The 22886-nt window shown below is 33.0% G+C and overlaps 5 protein-coding genes across 5 annotated transcripts; 2 read left to right on the top strand and 3 right to left on the bottom strand.

Annotated features, from left to right (window-relative positions):
• Positions 1–605: 605 nt before the first annotated feature.
• Positions 606–2659, bottom strand: PPL_10534 (uS8 family ribosomal protein; the record flags this gene model as incomplete). The annotated part of the gene is made up of 4 exons (XM_020581305.1): positions 606–998; positions 1083–1510; positions 1574–1909; positions 2293–2659. The coding sequence occupies 4 exons, from the start codon at positions 2657–2659 to the stop codon at positions 606–608; spliced, it is 1524 nt and encodes a 507-aa protein (XP_020428092.1).
• A 1047-nt stretch (positions 2660–3706) lies between these two features.
• gpaG (guanine nucleotide-binding protein subunit alpha) lies at positions 3707–5029 on the bottom strand (the record flags this gene model as incomplete). The annotated part of the gene is made up of 4 exons (XM_020581306.1): positions 3707–3816; positions 3897–4349; positions 4445–4619; positions 4697–5029. 4 exons carry the CDS (start codon positions 5027–5029, stop codon positions 3707–3709), a joined length of 1071 nt encoding a protein of 356 aa, XP_020428093.1.
• A 2959-nt stretch (positions 5030–7988) lies between these two features.
• On the bottom strand, positions 7989–12224 carry PPL_10536 (uncharacterized protein; the record flags this gene model as incomplete). The annotated part of the gene is made up of 6 exons (XM_020581307.1): positions 7989–8087; positions 8143–8532; positions 10021–10469; positions 10548–11481; positions 11573–12021; positions 12113–12224. 6 exons carry the CDS (start codon positions 12222–12224, stop codon positions 7989–7991), a joined length of 2433 nt encoding a protein of 810 aa, XP_020428094.1.
• A 1339-nt stretch (positions 12225–13563) lies between these two features.
• Positions 13564–13791, top strand: PPL_10537 (uncharacterized protein; the record flags this gene model as incomplete). Its single annotated transcript, XM_020581308.1, has 1 exon — positions 13564–13791. One exon carries the CDS (start codon positions 13564–13566, stop codon positions 13789–13791), a length of 228 nt encoding a protein of 75 aa, XP_020428095.1.
• Positions 13792–16324: 2533 nt separating this feature from the next.
• On the top strand, positions 16325–22719 carry tgrC2 (IPT/TIG domain-containing protein; the record flags this gene model as incomplete). The annotated part of the gene is made up of 3 exons (XM_020581309.1): positions 16325–17087; positions 17179–17442; positions 17516–22719. 3 exons carry the CDS (start codon positions 16325–16327, stop codon positions 22717–22719), a joined length of 6231 nt encoding a protein of 2076 aa, XP_020428096.1.
• Between the last annotated feature and the right edge of the window lie 167 nt (positions 22720–22886).

Raw genomic sequence — 22886 nt, forward strand, 5'->3', positions numbered from 1 at the left:
GCACCTTTAATCTTGTTTTAAGAAAAAATAAATCAAAGAAAAAAAATAAAAGTATTTTTGATTTAAAGTGGGTGTAAAAAAAGAATTGGAAGATATTTTAGTTTTGTGGATCGAGATCGGTGAGCAAAGTCAAAAAAAAAAAAAAAAAAAAAAAAAAAGTGTTTGTGGATGAAAAAAAATTTAAATAAAAACACAAATTTGATCAATTAATCAGATTAAATGCAAGATCCTGTTTTCAAACAAATTGGTGTTTTTCAGATGTAATGAACGAATGATAAACCTGGTTAAGTTTAATTTCCAAACTTGTTGGGGTATTAATTAAAAATAAATGAAAGAATAAATTAATTAATGGAGTTCGTTGGTTAGTCATGAAACGAATGACTTGTTTAGCTTATTGATTTTATTATTAAGTAATCATTACTGAAGGTCTGAGATACTCGATCGAATTATTTAGTTTTCCTATTACAATGATACTGTTGTCACCATTGTTTAATATATCACCAATCGACAATGTATGAATCCAGTCATCTGTCATATACTCTCCTACCATCTTTTTTTTTGTTTGTTTGATCAAGTGTTAATGTTAGTGTTAAGTTGTTAGGTATCTATCTAGTCTTTTTTGTATTACTTACAGATTTATCGTGGTATATCTTTAAAGTATGAAAGTGACCTATAACCAATAAACTATCGAGAGTACTGCTGTCACCACTACCACTATGATGTGAACCATTGATTTGTTCATTTCCATCGCTACCATTACCATTACCATTACCATTTCCATTACTAACATTCCCATTACTACTATTATTATTGTTGTTGTTGTTATTTACTTCATTATTTGCAAAGTTGTATCTATAAATATGTGTTACTGGATATCCAACATTACAATAGTGATTTAACTTAAAATCGTTGCCTACAATGTAAATATGACCATTCTCACAACCCAATGCTATTTGTGATTTTCCTTTGATTGATTTATCGAAATAACCTGAACACATCTAAAAGAGATACAAAGTAATTTATCAGAATATGTTACGATACGAATAGTAGATCTACTGTTAATGATAAAGATAGATACTTACAGTATTGATTGGTGCAGGTGTTTCCAATGTGTAGATACGATGTCCTCTATCAATAAAGTGTATTCTCGAGAAGTTATCGCTAACCACAAGATAACTACATTCTATATTATAAATATCCAGTGATCTATGTGATATTATATCCCTTATACATTGACTTGCTTGTAAGGTTTGTCTATTATTTATCATACTATTATTATTATTACTATTACTATTGGTATCTACAGTTTTCATTTCTTTATCACCATTATTCTCTTTATCATCATCATCTTCATCATCACCATCATTATCATCGTTTGACTCTCTTTGGAATCCTAATCGTTGTAACTCTACTACACTAGGTAACTTTATATTCCATTGAACAGGTTGATGTGGTTTCAAAGATGTTATAACACCACTTCTATCACCAACGACAACACTAAAGTCACCATCTAAGTTTATTAATTAATAAGAATTTGATGTTTATTATTGTTATTAGCAATGACTTTACTTACTAATTGTATGATGTGTAGTCAGAGAACTAACAGATGATCCAACTGATTCATGATAGATGATCTGATGATTGGAGAACACAACTATGTTACCATGACTATCACCACTAACTATATCGATACCTCCAAACTTGGTGGTATCAGCCAAGTGTAATGATTGTATAGATGATCCTTTACTCTCTAATACCTCTTCAATATTACTGTTATTGTTATTGTTATTATTGTTGTTACCACTGCTGCTACCACCACTATTTACAAAACAATTTTGATATACAATAATACGACCATCTACACATCCAAACAACAGATGATTTCTTGTCGATTTGAATATCTCACCAACTAATAATACATTAAATTCGAATCCATCTTCAATTCTTTTCTTAAATATAGAATCTATCTTTATCTTCATTTATAAATGAAATGAAAACAAAAACATGCATATGTGTGAATGATCAGTCAATCAATCAATCAATAAATAAATCACTGACTGATTCTACACTTCACACCACCCAATATAAGCACACTTAATTCTTAAAAAGTAAAACTTTTTTTTTTTTTTTTTAAAAAAAAGACAACTAATTTTGTTATAAATATAGATAAATTTGTACAAATAAATAAGTTTTAATGTTTTTTTTTTTGATTTATCGATTCGGTTTTATTGAAATCAAGAAATATCAATAAATTAAAGTTGTTGTTTTAATAGAAGTAACCCAACAATTTACCACCAGTGTGGAGCTTCTTGGCCTCTTCGTGATCCATGATACCGAGGGAGGTAGTGAGTACGATGTGACCGAATTGACGGGATGGGAGCAAATAGGAAGTCCACTTCTCCAACTCGTCGAGGGTAACGTCGAAACGTGGTGAGATGACGGCACACTTGTTGATACGACCGATCAAGTCAATGACGATCTTACCGGAACGATGGTCATCGATGATTTCGAATTCACCAATGTACTTCTTCTTCATCATGACAGTCAAGAACTTGATGATGACCTTGGATGATGGTCTGACGAGGACTTGACGTCTACCTTGTCTCTCGGCATTGAGGATGGAGTTTAAGCAATCGTTTAAAACACTGATTCTGACCATTTTGTTATAATCTAAAGAATAAGAAGATTGTTGTTAGTATTGATGTTTGTCAAAATAACAAAACATCGTGGATAGATTCTCATTCACAGCAGCCATAATAACTATATCCCTTTGACGTAAAAGGGGATGTAAATGGGTGCAGGAATGATAGCCTACTCGATGTTTTAAAAAGAGATAGGGTATATCGTACCTGTTCCAAGTACAAAGGAGGATTGATATCTTGTAAATCGACAATAAAGTAAAGAGGAAATGCCTGAAAGACGACTGATTTCAAGTGTACAATCCAGCGACCACTCAGAGGCAAGATTCAAAAAAAAAATTGAAAAAAAAAAAAAAACAAAATTAAAAAAAATGAAAATTTCAAAAAAATTTAGAACTTCGAAATTTTCCCTTTGCCTCCTTTTTTATTTTTATTGATTGTTGAACTTCTCGGTTATTAATTAAAATGGTTTTGTATTAATACTAAACTGTTACATTTTGTGGTCAACCTCTTTAATTGAATACCGCACAACAATAAAGTTCAATGTTTGAAGTACCATTAATCATATCTTGGTGAAGAGTTGAAGTTTAAAGTTAAAGCTGTAGGAAGTAATAACATTTTTTTTATAACTAAAGTTGTATACATGTTTTATTAAATAAGATTTGAAAATGTATATATACAAAAAATACAGATCTCAAAGTACTATTTTTATCTTGGCGCTCTTTCTTCTCTTAATTTTGAAACATATTATAATATTTTGTTGCAGTGTGAGATCTTGTAAGAAGAAACAAATGATGGCTATTGATAATTGAATAGTATTTTCATTGTATATTTTATTATGGTGATTATTATATGTATTCCTTTACATTTGTTTTTTCATCAATTAGTTGACTCAAATGATCAAGTTTTACTTTCCCATTTTTTTCTCACTTTAGAAAAGTTTGTGGGTAACTATAAATATAATCTTGTTCTCATTCGCACAAATAAAACAAAACACAAATATTTCTATAAATAAATTTGAATTTTTTTTTAATTCTAAAAAAAAAAAGGTATATATTATAATTTGTTTAGATTCCACCATCTTCCATTGTTTGTCGTGTTAGGATATCTTTTACAGCGTCGAAAACAGCACTAATATTTGATGTATCAGTTGCCGCAGTTACATGAGTATATATGCCTGTTGTGTTTTGGAGGAAGGAGTAAATTATGTTAGATGTTTGTTGTTGAGAATTCTATAATTTGAAATCATATTCTTACTCTTTGATTTATTACAAGCTAACAGTTTCTTTCTAATGAAATTGAGTCCGTCTTCGTAGGTCGATGGACCTTGGTAATCGCTGAAACAGACATTTAGGTTGGTACGTTTGATTTTCTCACTGAAGAGATCGCGTTTGTTGAGGAAAAGAATGATGGGTACTTCGGAGAACCACTTCAAGTTGATGGTGTCGTTGAATACTTTAATTGATTCGGTCATACGATTGGCAGTGGAATCCTCTTCCAACACTTGATCGTACTCGCTGAGTGACACCACAAAGAGAATGGCAGTGACATCCTCAAAGTAGTGAATCCACTTGTCACGGTGGCCACGTTGTCCACCGACATCTATCATTCTAAAATTAATTCCTTTAACACTGAATCTGGTTTCTGTAATCGAAGTTGTAGATACACGTGTCCACAAAATATCTTGATCAGTTGGTATATAGTTTGAATCTGAAATAGTTATATTAGGTAATATTATTCAATTAAATGATTTTAATATTAATATTTCAATAACAAAATCAATCCATAATAATTATAAAAGTTACCAGAAAATTTTCCGATGGAAGCCAAAAAGTATTCGGCTGATGAATGAATTTGGAATTTCGATCCACTGCTTATCAATGCTGTTTTGATGGCTTCATCTTTGCTCAACGCTTCCAAATCCTCCCAAATTTGTTTATCCAAATGTTGATACTTTCTACCTAAATACATATCTGAAATCTATTTTTAATTTGATTTAATTTGGTTTGGTTTAGTTTAGTTTTGGAAATTGATGAAATAATAAAAAAAAAACTTACTTTATCACATATTGCTTCATATTTTGGAGCGATCTGTAAATTTAAAATTGAACAACCATCGATGAGAGAGTTGAAAATCTCAAGGATGTTACGGTTGATGAGTGATCGATGGTTGAGACGATCCTCTTGGGAGTATCCCTTCATGTGCAAGATCTTCATTTGTTTGACGATGGTACTCTTTCCAGAGTCACCGGTTCCAAGCAACAAAAGCTTCAATTCGGTTGCCAATACACGCTTCTCAGACTTTAGTTGCTTCTCGATTGCGCGTGAAACAACCTTTTGCTCTTTGTAACGTTGTGCAATTCCATTTGGTGTTGGTGTTGGTGTTGCCATGTTTCTTCTTTATATTTTCTATATGAAAAATACTACTAATATTTTCTTTCTTCCTTTTGACTGGATTCCCTGTTTAAGAGCAATATTGCTTGGCTTTGATTGTTTAGTAACAACTTGATTAATTACTTTTTGACTTTGTTATTCTTTTCAACCTTCTATATTATTATTATTATTTTAATAATTTGTAATTTTAATTTAATTGATTAGTATATAAATTTATTTTCAATTGAATTTGTAATGCCTAGTTTGATTATTTAACTAATAGGAAATTATTTAATTTGGTAGATATATATATATATATATAATATAAGAGGGAGAGAGGATAGAGAGGAGAAAGAGAGCAAAGTGATGAGATTGGATTGTTATAGTAGAGGTAATGGTGATTTAGTGGTAGGTTTATGATTGACTTCGAGTTCTATCTAAGCAAATGATGAAAAGGTATACTATTCAAATTTGATTGCTTATGCTTACTATTATTATTGTTGTTCTAGTTGTTGTTATTGCTGTCGTTGTTTTAAAAAAAAATATTTATATTTAAAAACAAAAACAAAATGAATGGTTATTGTTCTTAAATTAGTTACCAACTCTATATCCAATCTACCACCATTAAAATAACAAAAAAAAAAAAATCATACAATAATAACTGTGAATGATAATTAAAAATAAGGAGCGGGTGGTGGTAGTGGTGGTGTGATTGATGAGATGAAGTTGTGGGAGTGGTTGAAGTTATATTATATCTGTGTTTCTCTCTCCATGTGTGTGTGTGTGTGTGTTGTTATAGGTGTATCTTTGTTTGTTTCCACTCATATATAAACCATTGGATATAATAAATATATTTTAAAATGAAAACAAAGAAAGAAATCAATTTGATTCAAAGTAATGTGTTTGGTTGTGTTACCTTTATCTTTTTAACTAGTTAATTAATAGTAATAATGTTTAAATAAAATAAGGTTGCTATTCAATCTGAACCAACTATTGTTAACAATTATATTAATTTCGAATTCACGTAAATGTAGGCAAGAAAATCTCTAAAAACATAAAGAACAAAATCAAAATTAAATTTAAACAAGATTGTATTATTTGTTTTGATTGATTGATTGTGAATTAATATTGAGAAACTATGAGGTGGTTTGCTTTCGATAAAAATATAAAAGAAACACAACAATCAACTCTTTCCAAAATAGAAAACGTCAATAACACAATGTTGGTCCAACAACTAATATGATATAGCGGTAAAAATTATCAAGGAATAAAAAGATTTGAAAAAATGTATTAATAGCAGAGTGGATAATTCTATTTGATCGGTGATGAGCATAGTAATATTTGGAATTTGAAAAGAAAGTAAAGTGTAATTAACAAGTTTCCTTTTGTAAGAGGTGGGTTGTGGTGATTATAGTGGTTGGTGTTGAAGTGCTAAACTAAAAGGCTTCCCTGTGGTTGGTTGGTTGATAGGTTGGTGGTAGTCGAGTGGTAAGGTGTTGATTGGCAGTGTTTTAGTGACAAAGCAGCCCTTACTTTTTTTTTTTGTTACTATTACTATTATTATGATTGGATCGATCGAGAGAGTGAATGATTTGTTTTTGTTGATTGGCAAATATGACTTAAAATCTATTATTGATTATTACAAATTTGTGATCAGAGATAAATTAAATTGGAACTGTGGTATAAAACTGTGTTTTGGGCTGTTGTTTTGTTTTGTTTTTTTTTTTTACTTTTTTTGTTTTTAAATTGGTGTGGTGCTTGTTTTTTGTTTATGATATTGTTGTGGTTTGGTGACGAGAAGTCAAGTCCGACATGTCTCACTCTCGAGCCTCAACAAACTATTCTATTACAATATTGTATGTCCCAAATATAAATGTTTTTAGATTGATTATATATTACATATATTTATATTAAGTTTGTGATTGATTTTTTTTCTTTTCTTTTCTTTTTTTAATGTTTATAATAAAGAAATGATTGATAGGTTGCTTCCAGTTGCTTTGATTTTAGTTTGATATCATGATTTGTAATTGAATTGGTGTTATGAAATGAAATCTGAATAGAATATGAATATCAATCTACAAAAGTCTATTTTTAAACTTTAAAAACTTAAAATCATAAAACTTTATTTGATTACCTACATATATAAATAAATAAAATAATCCAACTAAAATAATAATGACTAACTGTGACAAATAGTAAACTGATGAATAACTTTAAAAAAATGGGATTTGAAATTTAATAGTAAGTATTTGTGTGCGGTTGAAAACAGATTTTTTTAAATTTGTTCAGAATTGTTTGTTTATTTTTGTTTTTTCCAATTTTTTTTTTTTGTCAAACGGGTGAGGCTGATTCTTTTTGTAATCAAAATAAATCAAAACATCACAAAAACAAAAATAAATCCATGCAATTTTTGCAAATTAAATTGTTTTAATACCAGAAGAAAAAAAAATAATCAAAAAAAAAAAAAAAAAAAACCTTCCATAGGAATTGTAAAAAAAAGTAGTGTGGCTTTTGGTGTTTTGGTTTTTTTTTTTTTGGTTTTTTTTTGTTTTTTTTTCTGGTTTAGTTCTTTTTTTTTTTTTAAACGATTTTTAATCATTTTGCGGTTCAAATCGATTTTACAGATTTGTAGTCCTGCCCAATTTTTTATAGTTAATGGGTTTTTTTTTTTTCGGATTTATTTTTGTTTGGTTTTTCACTTCTTTTTCTTGCATAGAAATATTTCTGTGCCCAATCATTTCGACCAGAGTTTGTCTATTTTTGGGTAATATTCATTAAAGACAATTCCCACAACATAACATCACCACCACACAACACAATCAAAATAATAAACTCTTGACCATCCCTCAAAGTGATGTGGTTAAATTATATATTTAGATGGGTATCTGTTTTGGTTTAAAATTTTTTTAGATATAATTTTTCTTTTTATTTTGCTTATTTTGATTGTGGCATTGTTGTTGTTTTTGTTGTTTCTTTTTCATGGATGATTCAAAGAATCTTGTAATGTCCAATTGTTACACAATCGAAATAATCTAGTAGGTGCTGGTGGTGGTGGTGGTTGTAAAAATATGGAAGGCTAACACTATAAACAACTAGTGGTTAGCTTTACCTGATTTCACACGATGATACACTTCTCTGGCGTGTTCGTAATCGTGCTCTCCTTTTTCTTTAATGGTGTTGATCTCTTGGTCATGAATCAGCTCCGACTTGGCCAAGTCGTCTGAGATCTCTTTTTTCTTCTCTTCCAACTGGGCATCTAGTTTCTCTCTGGCCTTCAAAACGGTGTCTTTGGAGTGCTGATAGTCCTGTGAGCACTTCTCACTCTTCTCCTTCATCAGAGTCTCATGTTGTCGGATGGCACGATCGAATTTCTTCTGTTCAAAACCAGCATTGTCTTTTCGTGGTTGCATGAGATGTTCAAGATTTTTTGGTGGTGAGTTTGTTTTGTTTGGCGATTTGAAATCAACTTCAAATGATGAATCTCCTGAATCTACATTATTATTATTATTATTCAAGTCCATCTAGAGATATTTATATATTAACAAATCATTAATACATATTTAACTATTTTATTTTTATAAACTAAATAAATAGATAGATAATAATAACATACCTTTTAATGAATATATGAATAAATTCTATAGAATACTACTATTAATATTATTTGTATATATATTATATTATTACTTTACAATTTGTTAATTTTTTTATGAAATATAACAAAAAGATATTAAATTTAAATTATTTAATCTAGAAGTATCAAATATTAGCAAATGGAATGTTTTAAAACAAGATGACATAATAATATTAAATTTATAAAGAAAATTTGTCTCATTGTCAATTCTTATCTTCAATTTCCTGAAAAGGAAATGTGTAATAAACTTTTTTTTTTTTTGTATGTGGTGTGAATGAAATTGAAAATTAATATTAATTTTATAAAAATTTAAATATTTGTTATAAATGAACTGACTATAGTAGTTTGATTATATGTTCTTTTAAATAATAATATAGTATACTTTCTTTCTATCTAATTTTATTAAAAACAATCAATGATTTGATATTTTATTATATTTTTTAATTATTAATAACATGCTTAATTTTTACAAATGTTTTGTGTCAATCTATTAAAAACTATTAAGATGATAAAAAAAAAGTGATATTGTATACTGTATAAATAATTAATGTTTATATATATATATATGTAGAGATTAAAATAGTACAGATATTGCGTGTAAATTGATTGATTGATTGATTGATTGTTGTTTTGTTTGTTATTATTATTATATTATTGGCTTGTTAATGGTTGGTTTGTTGATGTTTGCGATGTTGTTTGTTGTTTAATGAAATGATTGTTGTTTAATTAATATTAAATCGATTTCATTGATTATTTATATTATTTAAAAAATACCAAACTTTCCGCTCAATTCCATGTTGAATGAATTTCTTTGAGCATCGTTCGAGTGATGCAATATGAGTGCATGTACATTGGCGAGGTCAGCAAGTGTTGGTTGGTTTGGACCCTTGGGGACGGGCGAGAATATATTGCCAAAGTGACCGGACAGACGCATAAAGAAGCGGTTAAAGACTTCACGGAATTGCATGACGGTGACCTGGTCGACAGAGATCTGGTTGTGCATCAAGAATGCCGGATCCTGGATGAAGTAGCCACGAGTGAGGAACTTCTCGACGATTGCCAACCCGTTGTGCGACTGGAAGAGCTTCTCAATGAACTGTGCCTGATTAAAGTTTATGAGGAAGTGGAATGCCAGTATGAAGAATGGCATCGGCACTTCCATGACCCATCGCGCAACGATGCCGTAGATGGCGTTGGTAGCATTCTCCGAGCCCTCTGGCAAGTGGAGCAGTAGCAGCAACGGGAGATTTCTGCAGACGCCAAACAGTGCGGACACGGTCTGCTGTGGGGTGAGTGCACCGAATGCACGTGAGAGCAGTTTTCTACCCTTGCCAATGACCCAGAGTGAAACAAACAGGAGATCTTCGGGACAAACCGATGGCCATTTCTGGTCGGGAATTTGTTGTGGGAGGACGGGCGACTCCATCTTGAAGCAGGGGAATGGGTCGAGGTGGAGCGACTTGAACAGCTCCTGAGCGACTTGTTCACGCTTGTTTTGGAACTCGGCGAGTTGGCTGGACTCGGCGGCCTGTGGACTGCTCATGAGAATGTCGATATCTTCGAGGTCCAAGAGATGGTTGTACGACGACTCGATGGCCAACTTGATGGTCTGGTCCGACGACTGGACAGTCTTGTCATACTCATCCTTATCGAGAAGGATCTGTAGAATGGGACGTGGAGCACGAATCGAGTGAGATGGTATACGTCCTAGAGCACCAGAGAGTGGATCAACACTGGTCGAAGGCTTCTTTGGATTCATCAAAGACTTTGGAAGCGAATCGCAAATTGGAGTATGTGAATGAATGGGTGGAGCTGCAGTTGTTTCTTTATAATTGATTGTCATTGTTAGTTAACTGAATTCAGTTACAATACTGAGTAAACATTTTTCTTTTTCAAACTTACTTAATTTTAATCTTTGATAGTAATAATCTTCAATGTATGGATTGGTATAGTGGAGTTGATATGCTTGAAGACGATGGATCGTTTGGATTTCTTCGGCGCTCATGTATTTCTTATCGAGTGGCGATTGCTTTTGTTGTTTACCGTTTGGTGATTTTGTGTAGTGATGGTATTTATGTTGTTGTTGTTGCAGCATCTGTGGTGTGATTGTTTGTTGAGTTGGAGATGGAACACCACCACCAGCGGTGTTAGAGTGCATTTGCCAGTTGGCATCTCTGGCTTGCTCTCTGAGTGTGTGTTGCTGTTGTTGATACTCCTTGTTACCTGGAATCATATCACCCAAAGTAAGTGTTCTTGGTCCATAGTTATTATTCCTATTATTGTTATTTCTATTATTGTTATATGATGAATTATCTCTTTGTTGTTGTTGTTGTTGATAGTTATTTGGATGTTGTTGTTGTTGTTGTTGTTGATTATATTGTTTATTTTCTTCGCTTGATGTTGGTACTGGTACTGCTGTCGCTGCTGTTGGTGGAGATGATTGTGATTCCAATTTTGCCTCGATATCAGATACTGAAACTGCACCTTTCAGGCCATCCAAACTTTGAACGGTTTGAGTCTGTGCTTGTCCAGCTGCCATAAACAATTTCTTTAATGGGTCAACAACAGGTTGTTGCTGCTGTGATATTTGTTGTTGCTGTTGTAAATTCTGTTGATAATGATACTGTTGTTGTTGTTGATGATGATGTACTTCTTGTTGATGCTGCTGTTGTTGCTGCTGATGTTGTGGTTGTATATAATTTACTTGTTGTTGTTGTTGTTGATGATGATGTTGATGTTGTGGTGATGGTATTTGTTGATTTACATTACGAGTTGGTGGTTTATAACTATCGCCCATTGCAATCTTAAACATTGATTCCAATTGATCGTCGTCAACCTTTAGAAAAATCACATATTAATTAATACCGCAATTCCTTTTTTTTTTTTTTTTCAAGTATAAATTAATTTACTACTATATTACTACTTACTTGATTTCTATTGTTTTGTGATGTGTTATCATCGTTATCATAGAGTGAGAGTGAACTGAACATTCCGACGGTACGTGAAGACGTGCTACTAGTGGTACTAGTAGTTGAAGTGGTAGTGCTTGTCGACTTATAATGTGAAGTAGATTGAGAAGTTATTGTTTTCTTTTTATTCATATTGTTATTATTATTATTGTTGTTGTTGTTATTATTATTATAACTTCCATTTCCATTGTTGGTATTTCCGAAATCAAAGAAAGCAGCACCAGCAGTAGTATCGATACTTCCACCGATGTCATCGATATCTTCAAAGTCATCTGCATCGCCTTCACCATCGCCATTACCCTCGCCATACAAATCTTTTCTTACAATACCATCTCTCAATCGATTGGACTCTGCGAAATTCTCGTGTTCACCTGCCAACATAGTGTGTTGATTCTCCCACTCATCATCTAAATTGTTGTTGTTTTTTTTTTGTTTTTTTTTTTTTTTAATTTGCCATAAATATTTTTGTTTTCTTTTGATTATTATTAGTTTACATACTTAGAGGACCGGTATCACCAAATGTCTCATCGTCATTGTATTCATATTCATCGCCACTAGCTACATCATTAGCCAATCCATTATCTTCATCAAAATAGTTTGAAGAAGACATTGTTTGTTTTTCTATCTACTCTACTACTCTACTCTACTCTGTTTTGCTCTATCTCTATCTCTATCTTAATCAACTTCTTTTTCTATCTATGTATTTAACTAACTATATTATTATCTTTATAAATTTGTTATTTATTTATTTTTTTGCTGTATATATATTAATTATATAAATAAAATAGAAAAATATAAAACAGAAAAATGTACAATTAATTAATATATTTATGATGAAATATATTTTATTTTATTTTTAGGTCTTGATCGAATTATATATTAGATTTTTGATCATTAAATAATTATTTTATTATCTTGTTTTTTTTTTTTAATAATGATAAAAACAATATAAAAAAAAAAAAAAAAAAACAGAAACAAAAATTTGAATTTTTTTTTTATCAACCATGAAAAAAAATGTAACGTTATGAAGTTCAACTGGTAAAGCAAAAAAAAAAACAGAACAGAAGCTGCTTTGGTAGTTATAAATTTATTTTTTATTTGTTTGTTTGTTTCATTTTCTTTATGAACCTCAAAAATTATTATATGTTTATTATTTATTTATTTTTTTACTTTTAAAAAATAGTTTTTTTTTTATTTTTTTTAAATAGTTAAAGAAAATAAAAGTAAAAATTAAATGCAATAAAAAGTACTACAAAGATTGATTGAAATTGACAAATAATATTATCTTTTTATTTTGCCTCCATTCCTAAATTCGCCTCAAATTGAACAACATGGTCATGGCATATAGCACAATAAAACCATTGAATTATCTATTGTAGATTAGGCATGTGGTGGTCTGAAAATTCATAAAAACCTGGTAGACAAAATTGTGTTAGAATTGTGTAAACCACAAAATATTTCGAGTGCTCTCAGTGTTGTGTCGATTCTTCAAACATCATGTTAAACAAAAACTGTTTGTTTATTTATAAATCTCTCTCACTAATAAACATAAATAATAAAGAATAATAATAATCGTAATTATTATATGTTTATATATATCTAAGTATTTCTTTTTTTTTGTGTAAATTTAGTTTATTTATTATTATTTCATTTTATAGAAACGATGATTTTTAATAGAAATTATAGATATATATCAATTATTAATATTACAATTACTATTCATTAAAATATTATTATTATTTTATTATTTATCATTTATTTATTAGTTAGTTAGTTAAGTTAGCTAAGTTAGTTTAAATAAACAAAAATCTTATTATTATTATTACTATATTATTATAATATTTTTGTTTAAAAGTGTTTAAAAATTAAATAGAATAGTTTACATTTATTTAGTTTAGTTTAGTTTAAGTTTATTTATTTATTTATTAAAAAAAAAAAAGAAAAAAACAATGGAACCTGTTACACAAATTTTAAGAAAAGTTAAAATAACTTTGGTTGGTGATAACAATGTGGGTCGTCTTAGTTATTTGAAGACTATAGTCGATGGAGCAGATGATTTTAAGCCAAGCACAGAGAATCCATCGGTCTTTGTTCGTTTGCCACACATCTTAGATTCAGACTTTAATCAATTCTATTTAGAACTGGTAAAACAAGAGAGTGCTGTAACAATGATTTAATCATGATAAACAATCATTCAATTACACCTTTAAACATTATTGATACAAACAATATTCTTTTACTGACATTTAAAGTGTGAACTTGGTCTTTGTTTTTCTTTTTTTTTCTTTCTCTACTTATCTTTTTTTTTTTTTTTTTTTTCTTTTCTCTCTTTTATCCAACTTTTTCTTTTCTTTTTTTCTACTTTCTTCTTTTCTTTTCTACTCTTTTATTCTTTCTTTTCTTTATTCTTTATTTTGATTTTTTTATTTATTTGATAATGTCCTTTTCCTTTTAAACATAAAAGGATTGTAAAATCGGGAATGATAGGTGGAATAATAGATCTTTTACATCTTTAAATCGATCGACTGCAGCTTTTATTATTTTTGATTTGTGTGATCGGTTATCGTTTGAGAATGTTCGTAATTGGTATAATGAGATATGCAGATTTGCGTCACCGAATTGTATGATTGTCGTGGTAGGAACCAAGTCCGATCTTTTGGAAGAGCGTAAAGTTACATACCAAGAAGCGACTGCCTTGTCCGACAGCATCGATGCCATTCACTACTATGAAACCAATCGATTCAACCCACACCAGAAGCGTCTTTTCGAAAAGATTCTTGCCAACATTGTCTACTACAGTGACTTTCAAAACTATACTGCACCGTCTGCATCGATCAATATCAACAGGGCGCGACGCCCGCTGGCACGCTCCACCGAGCTACCGGCGATTCCACAACACACCAATCTCCAGATGTCAATGTTTCGATTGGTCTTTAACAATCGTCTGCTTTCCAATCTGATTTTCGAGCAGGTCTCCAAGATTCATTGTGGTCGCGGATCGTTGGTCGGTCACTTCCAGGACAACAAGTTCCTCAGTGCTCACCACTACTACAACGTATTCTCCTACAAACTGGCGAAACAAATTGATTTCTCGGTGCCCACTACACAGCCATCGTTCTTTGAGCTACTCCGAAAGTGTACCGACGCCGAAGTCACCAAACACATGATTCACCAGCTTCCCGCTTCCGAGCTGGCAGAGAACAGCATCAAGATAGCCGATGAATTGGTGATTGCCGGTGATGTCAGTGTGGTAGCGTGGCTGTACAAAGAGTATAAATGTCGCTGCTCGATGCAAGCACTCCGCTACTCGATAGTCAACGGCGATTTCAACATGCTTGCATTCATTCTGGAGACAGTCGGAAGCAAGCGATCAAAACAAAAACAAAAAAAGGATCATGAACTGACAAAGATGAGCAACCTCGATAAGGACAACCTCATAACATTTGCCAAGTCATTCGACAGACCAGACATTGAAAAGTATCTCAACGATTACAAGATAACTTCTTCTACTTTTCTAAATAGACTGAAATCGAAAATCATCAAATAGCTAAACAGAAAGTTTAAATAAAAATCCACACACAAAACCACAAGGCAAGTGACAACATCACTTGGCGGTGATGTTAAAATATAGTAATATATGTTGATATCATTAATTTTAATTTAATGGTTAATTTAGATAATTCATAGATTTTGATGTTTTGTGGGGAAATCTGTGGAAGTTGGTGAAGGTGTGTGAAGTTGGTGTTCTTTAATAAGCATCCACATGTTATGTTTGCAAGTTTTTGATTACATATGAAATTTGATAGAGAGAGTGGTTGAAATTTCAATGTCTTGAAATTTAATATCTATCTGAATTTAACTAAAATAATGTTCTTTGTTCAAAAAATAATATTCATATATGGGTAAAGTTCGGCAATAAAAAAAAATAAGGAGGAGAAAAAAAAGTTTCAAATGCCGAAGCCCAACCAAACAATTATCTGGTTTCTTACATATTTGATCACAGGAATCAAGATTTCTATTTTTAATTAAAAAAAAACAAAAAAAAACTGAAAAAAGAAAAGGTGCTCCACCACCCCTCTTTTTAGAGATTCTAGATGAGTGTTTTTTTTTCACTTTTGATCAAAACTTTTTTGACACTTTTTTTTTTTTGTTTAGATTTGATGGTGGTATTTTGACTGGCTCCATTTTTTTTTTTAGATATTGAATATCTACGGAGCAAAGACACAATGCCTCCACTCATTTTTTACGGATGTCTATCTCTTTCTTTTTTTTTTTTGTTGAACAGTTTTTTTTTTTTTTTTTTACAATCAAAGATTTGATGTTTTTCAAGATTTTTATTTAAATAATTTATTGTGTTTTTTAACAATGAAGTTAATTGATCAACCACACTACCACTTTGGTCCTGTCTCCTAACGCCTAATAATGTTCCGTTTTCTTTAGTTAACCTTTTTGTTTTTCAATCAACAACCAACTAATTTCCTAAAACTTTTAACTTGCATTTTCACATATTTATTTATTTATTTATATCTCTTTATTTTATTTGTATTATAATCAATCAATCTTGTTTTTCTCATAAATATCGGAATATATAGATTAAATATTTAATTTTAAAAATTATTTACGTTTGGAGATACAATTTTTTTTTTTAGTAATAATAATAATAATAATAAAGTTAATAAACAAATCACAGTAGTAAACAAATAAAATAATATGAAATCAATAGTAATTAAATTACTATTGTTATCTATTATATGCAACTGTTTGGAAGCTGCAGTACAATGGCCAACTAATGGTCATTTTTACGATGTTCTAAAGCCAAGCAGTCGTCCCTCACAATTCACCGACGCCTTGACTTGGGCAGCTTCACAAAAACCAGCAGGTATTCCAGCTGGATACGTCGCATATGTCGGAAATATCAACACTGCCGAAGAGTTGGCATTCATTCTTTCTAAAATACCGGCAGCCACATCAAACACATTCTACGTTTCATCGGTGCGTGGCGACACAATGAACGCCTGGAAAATTCTGGCCGGTCCAGAAACAGGACAAATCCACTACGATACAATCAGTTTGAAGTGTTTGTTGTATTGTAACTGGGCATTTGGAGAGCCCGACAATCTCCAAGCCAACAACATCTACTATGATCCTACAGCAAAGGCATTCTTAAACGGTTTATACTCGGATGCCGGCACTCTCTATTTCCTTATTGAATGGGGACCTGCCAACGAACCATTTATACCACCTGTGCCAACTAGCGGTGCAACAGTAACTGTCACCACCAATGGATGTAATACAGCCAAAACCAATATTACATTTACACCATCGGGCGGACAAGCCACTCAACTCACAGTACTCACCACCACAACCAACACTGTTCAATTCAAAATTCCACCCGGTGGAAATATCAGTAGTTTTGCAATTACCGATGGTAGTGCTGCATGTACATTTTCCAACCCAATTTATAAATATTTAAGTAAGTATAGAAAAAAGCATTATATATATAATAGTTAAAGAAAATTTATTTGTTTATTAAACTTTTTTCTTTTCTTTAAACAATTTAATAGCACCAGCAATTGAATTGGTTTATCCTTCATTGATTACTGGTACACAAATTACTATTACTGGTCAAAGTTTTGGAAGTGTTGCAAGTGATATCAATATTAAACTTGGTTTTTCATCGGTTTCATGTACTTCACCAGTACTAATTACACCACATACACAATTGTCATGTAATCTTCCATTCACACCAACCACCAGTACAACCATCTTCCCTCTTTCCATTCAAATTGGTTCATCCAATCCATTTTATTCTCTATCTTTTCCAATCTGTAAGTTATCAAACATTTCTCAAACTGTTTTAAAACAATTATTAATTATTTTCTTTTTATTTCCAAAAAATAGATGATAAATATAATATGAGAGCAATTGCTTTCAATCCAAGTCAAAATAGTTATGATCAAGGTACTTGGTTCATTCAAGGTACACCTGGATATGCCATACAAGGATATACAAACTATGGTGGAATTCCAAGTTCTCCAGACCAAATCTCAATGAGCACTCTTGTTTTCCCATTTGCTTCGGTCGGTTATGACTTCCACGTCTCGATCGTTGGTACTTCCAACTCTTGTAATATGAAGAATTTCGGTGGTCCATTCGATGGAACACCCGTAATCAATGCTCTCAAAAAGTGTGATGCCACCAAGTTGGTCGCCTGTCCAAATGGATTCGCAGGTGGTGTTGGACCAGAGACAACCTCTTACTTCCAATATCGTGATTCCATCTACGGTCAAAACAATGCCAACGACGACGGACAACACGGTAATATCATTATGTTTGGTATCACACCAAAGATGTCGGACAGCGGTAACAAGTATTTCAATACATCCGGTGGTTTCTATAATGTTACTTTTGCCGGTGGTGTTGGTTTCGCTTTCACCAAACGTACTCTTCTCATCAATGGAGTATCGATTCCACAAGCCAATCTGCAACCATTCTTCGATAAGAGTGTCATCCAAGTAAATGTTCCAGCTGGAACAGGTGGACCAAAATCATCAGTGTTTGGTTTCGAGTCGGCTTACAATTTAGCTGGTCCAGGCTTTGGTTACTATGCACCATGGATTAGTTCAACAAGTAATCCATCTACTCTTGGAGATGCGCTAGTGATTAACGGTGTCAATTTCGGTAATAACAAAGCTGTTGTTACTGTCACCATCGATACCAATATCAATTGTCCAGTCACCTCGATTAGCATTCCACACAACCAAATCACCTGTACAATTCCAGCTGGTGTTGGAACCCATTCAATTACTGTCAACGTCGATGGACAAGTTCAAACCAACACATACTCAGTGGTCTATGCAGCACCAGCCATTACCTCTATCACTCAAAACGGTGTTCAACTCTCAGTTTCTGGTACCAATTTTGGATCAACACAAAGTGCGATTTCTGTGAATCTTCCATCTCCAACAACAGTATCTCTAGGTGGTATTTTGGGATCTACTTACACTGTTGTTGTTACTCTTCCAATCATTGTTAAAAATGGTTTAATCACTATCACTGTTGCTGGTCAAACTTCAGTTGGATACCCATGGAATTACGTTCCAATCATCACTGGAATTTCACCAAATGTTGTAAATTCAGTTGGAGGTGATGTGGTTGTTATTACCGGACAATTCTTGAATGCCAATCGCCAAGATAACTCTGCTGTAAATGCAACCATTCAACTGGGAGGAAAAGAATGTGGTTCACCTTACTTCTCTTCGAATTCGACCAATACCATGGTACAATGTAACTCACCAAAAGGAACTGGAAAGAATCTACCAGTCCAAGTCACCATCGACGATAAACCATCAAACATTCTCAACTCTTTCTCTTACCTTCCTCCAGTAGTTACAGCATTCACTCAAGTTGGAACCGTTGCTACCATTGCCGGCCAGAATTTCGGTGAGGATTTCTCAGTTGTTTCAGTAACCTACAATGGTGTCAACACAGTTCCAGCAACCTCTATCAATCTCCTCAGAAATTCAGTTGTTGCATCAATTCCATACGACACCACCAACGGTATCATCACAGTGACAGTCAACGGACAGACATCTGATAGTTTCAATATCGCCATTGCTCCAATGATCACAGGTGTTTCTGATGTTCCAACTGCAGGTGGTAACATTGTACTCACAGGTTACTATTTCAATCCAACCGACTACAAAAGTAATCCACTTTCACTCAGTGTCACATTCGATGGTCAACCATGTACCAATCCCGTGATCACAACACCCAATTTCCAATTGAAATGTAATGCTCCAGCTGGTACCGGTGCTAATCTCACAGTTGAAGTTTCCATTCAAGGTGCCGTCGCCGATTTCCTCGTCAGTTATCTTCCACCACAAATCGTAACTGTTTCCAACTCACCAAATTCATTCACAATCAGTGGAACCCAATTTGGATCGGATAGTTCACTTATCCAAGTTGTCTACACAGCTGATAATGGTTCGGTAATCATTTTATCCGATTCCGTTTACACCAACAACTCTGTACAATCGATTATTTCCAATTCCATCCCAGAGAATGCGATCAACGGTCCAATTTCAGTTATCGTAAATAGACAATCATCGAACCAATTGCCATATACTCTTGTCCCAATTATCAGCTCTGCCAGCAATCCACCAACAATGGGTGGTCAAATCACAATCACAGGTTCACATTTAACTTCCTACAGATCCGATGGTACCAATACAACCTTATCAGTTCAAGTCAATGGTTTTGTTTGTATGTACCCAGAAGTCCAATCGTTCGAATCGATGGTTTGCAATGTTTCCTACGGTACCGGTATAAAGAATTCATTGGTAGTTTCAATCGATAATTCACCATCCAATACAATCCTATTGGCATATATGGCACCCTCCATTTCATCTTTTGAGCAAGAGGATCTCTCCATTAAAGTGAGTGGACAAAACTTTGGTATGAATACAGTAATTACCTCTATTACATTTGACAGTGCATCCGGTCCAATTTCATCGGTCAACCAAAATGTTTTGATGGGACCAATACCAACACAATCAAGAAGTGGTCAATTCAAAGTTACTGTAGATGGTCAAGATTCCAATTTGCTGGATATCAACATTAAGCCAGTGCTTCAATCGATCTCATCTACTGGTACCTCTGGTGGTGAAATCACAATCGTTGGATATTTCTTGAATTTCTACAGACAAAATGTCAGCAGCACCAACCTCACTGTCGACTTCCTCACTTCTCCACCATCTTCATGTACCAATCCACAGTCTATTTTTGTTGATAACACATACACAGCCTTGACTTGTCAAGCTCCAGCTGGATCAGGTTTCAATATTCCAGTGAGAGTAACTATCGATGGAAAGTCAGATACCATTCCTTTCAGTTATGGTGCACCAACTTTGACTTCAGTCAAAGTTAGTAAGAGTAATTTAGTTGTTGTAACTGGTACCAATTTCGGAAATGATGCATCGAGTGTACAAGTTACATTGTCAGGCGAGGTAATTGAACAATTCACATTAACCGACGACACTCACTTGCAATTCATTGCTCCAACTGATGCAGTCAATGGTATGGTTACTGTCAGTGTACAGTCTAGAACCTCAAACGGTATCCAAGCCAACCTCTATCCAATCCTCAGCGGTGTATCTATGTCCGAAACCCAAGGTAGTTTGGTAGTGTTGACCGGTTCCTATTTGAATCAATTCTCCTACGGTGGATATCCAAATCTTGTTGAAATTCTCGTTGATAATCAAAATTGTACAGACCTCGTCTGGTTGAATAGTAGCTCTCAGGTAACTTGTTTGGCTCCACCAGGCACTGGTATTGCCCACAATATTGGTATTACAATCGAAGGTCTCCCAGCCAACTCTTTGCCATTCAAATATTATCCACCTGCAATTCAATCGATCACTCAAGATGGTAACACTCTAACTATCGACGGTGAGAATTTCGGAAACTATCAACCAAAGGTTTCCATTTCCAATAATTATCAAATTCAATCTGTCAATCATACTCAAGTAGTTGTTACTCTACCAACCGATGCTCTTAACAACCAATTTACCATTACTGTAGACGGCCAGATTTCCAACCCATTCCTCCTTGAGATTGCCCCGCTCATCACTTCAACAACATCTACATCTCCATATGGTGGAGCTGTTACAATTACTGGTAGCTACCTCAATGAAAAAGATTCCAATGGAAATGAAAATACTGTAACCATCAGCATTGGTGGACTTCCATGTTCATTGAATAAGACTATTGTTGTTGGCAAGCAATTCCTTTGCACAATTGGAGAGTCATCTCTTTTGAATGCTCAAGTATTGGTTTCCATCGGATCCAAGAATGGTACTGGAATTTACACATCTGTATCACCATCTATCACTTCTTCAAGCCAATTGTTCTACATGATTCCAGGAAATGTTACTATTACCGGTCAGGAATTTATCAACCCTCTCGTTGTCTACATTGGAAATGACACTTGTTCTTCTCCAGATTTAGTTTCACCAACTACTGTTGTTTGTAAATTCAACTCCACACAAGTATTAGCTCTAAATGAACAAGCAAATATAACCATTCAATCTGGATTGCTCAATGGATTCAACTCTGTATTCTCATACTACATTGAGGATTGCGAGAAGAATTGTTCAAACAATGGTCTATGTTATTCTGGATTCTGTCAATGTAATAGCGGATTCTCGGGATCTTTGTGTGATATCAAATACGATGCCCAAGTTCTACCAACTCTTAGCTCATACACCTCAACATTCAAAGCATCGAATATTTCATTCACTGTTGAAATTGCTGGTATCCGTGAGGTCACATCGGCAATGGAATCAGTCAAATTTGTTGGAATGGATACACTCAACTGGACTCTAGGTAATTCTAACCAAAATCCTCAAAAGATGGAGAGCATCTACATTGGAAACAGTAGTGAGAATATCAGTTTGCAGTTGACAACCACTCAATGGTTGCAGAATTCTCTCTCTCACTTTGTCGGACAAGTTTTGCCAAGTCCCTCCAATTCTGTTAAACATTCAATAGTTATCAATAGTTGGCCATTTGCCTCACAAATGAATTCACTTCAATTGGTATACAAAGTTTCCTACATTTCCGATATCTTTGAATGCAAGAATGTGACAGCCAACACTGGAATCTACTATAATCTCCTCACCAACCAAATGAGTTCATTTACATTGGACACTCCATACGCTGTTCTAACCGGAACATTCTCCAATCGTGTCAACAGAGATTCCATTGGAAATCTTATGGCAATTCAATCATCGAACCAAACAACAACAGAGATTCCAGTAGGAAACAATACCATTTTGGTTTCCCTCAATATTCCATCATTTGAAACATCAGTTGCAATCGATCCCATCTTTGTATCATATTCCAAGATTACCACTGACTCTAATATTTGCAACACCGACAATGGTGGTGGTTCAAAATCAAACAAATGGCTCATTCCAGTCATCGTAGTTGGTTCCATGCTTGGTGCTATTGCAATTGGAGCTGGAGGTTACATGGCCCACAGAAAGAGAAAACAAAATATTGAAATGAAAAAGAAAATGGTTCAAATGGATATAAATAGTTAAAAAATCAACTTTTAAATCGAAATAAAATATATTTATAAATTATACTCTATTTCTTTGATTTTTCAAGATTTTATTACAAAAAAATATATTTCTTTGTCAATTTCATTTCATAAATGATTCTTTCTGTTTTGACATAATTTTTTTATTTAATTTTAAATTATATAATT

Source organism: Heterostelium album (assembly GCF_000004825.1).
Source record: "Heterostelium album PN500 unplaced genomic scaffold PPL_scaffold14, whole genome shotgun sequence".
NCBI lineage: Eukaryota > Evosea > Eumycetozoa > Acytosteliales > Acytosteliaceae > Heterostelium > Heterostelium album.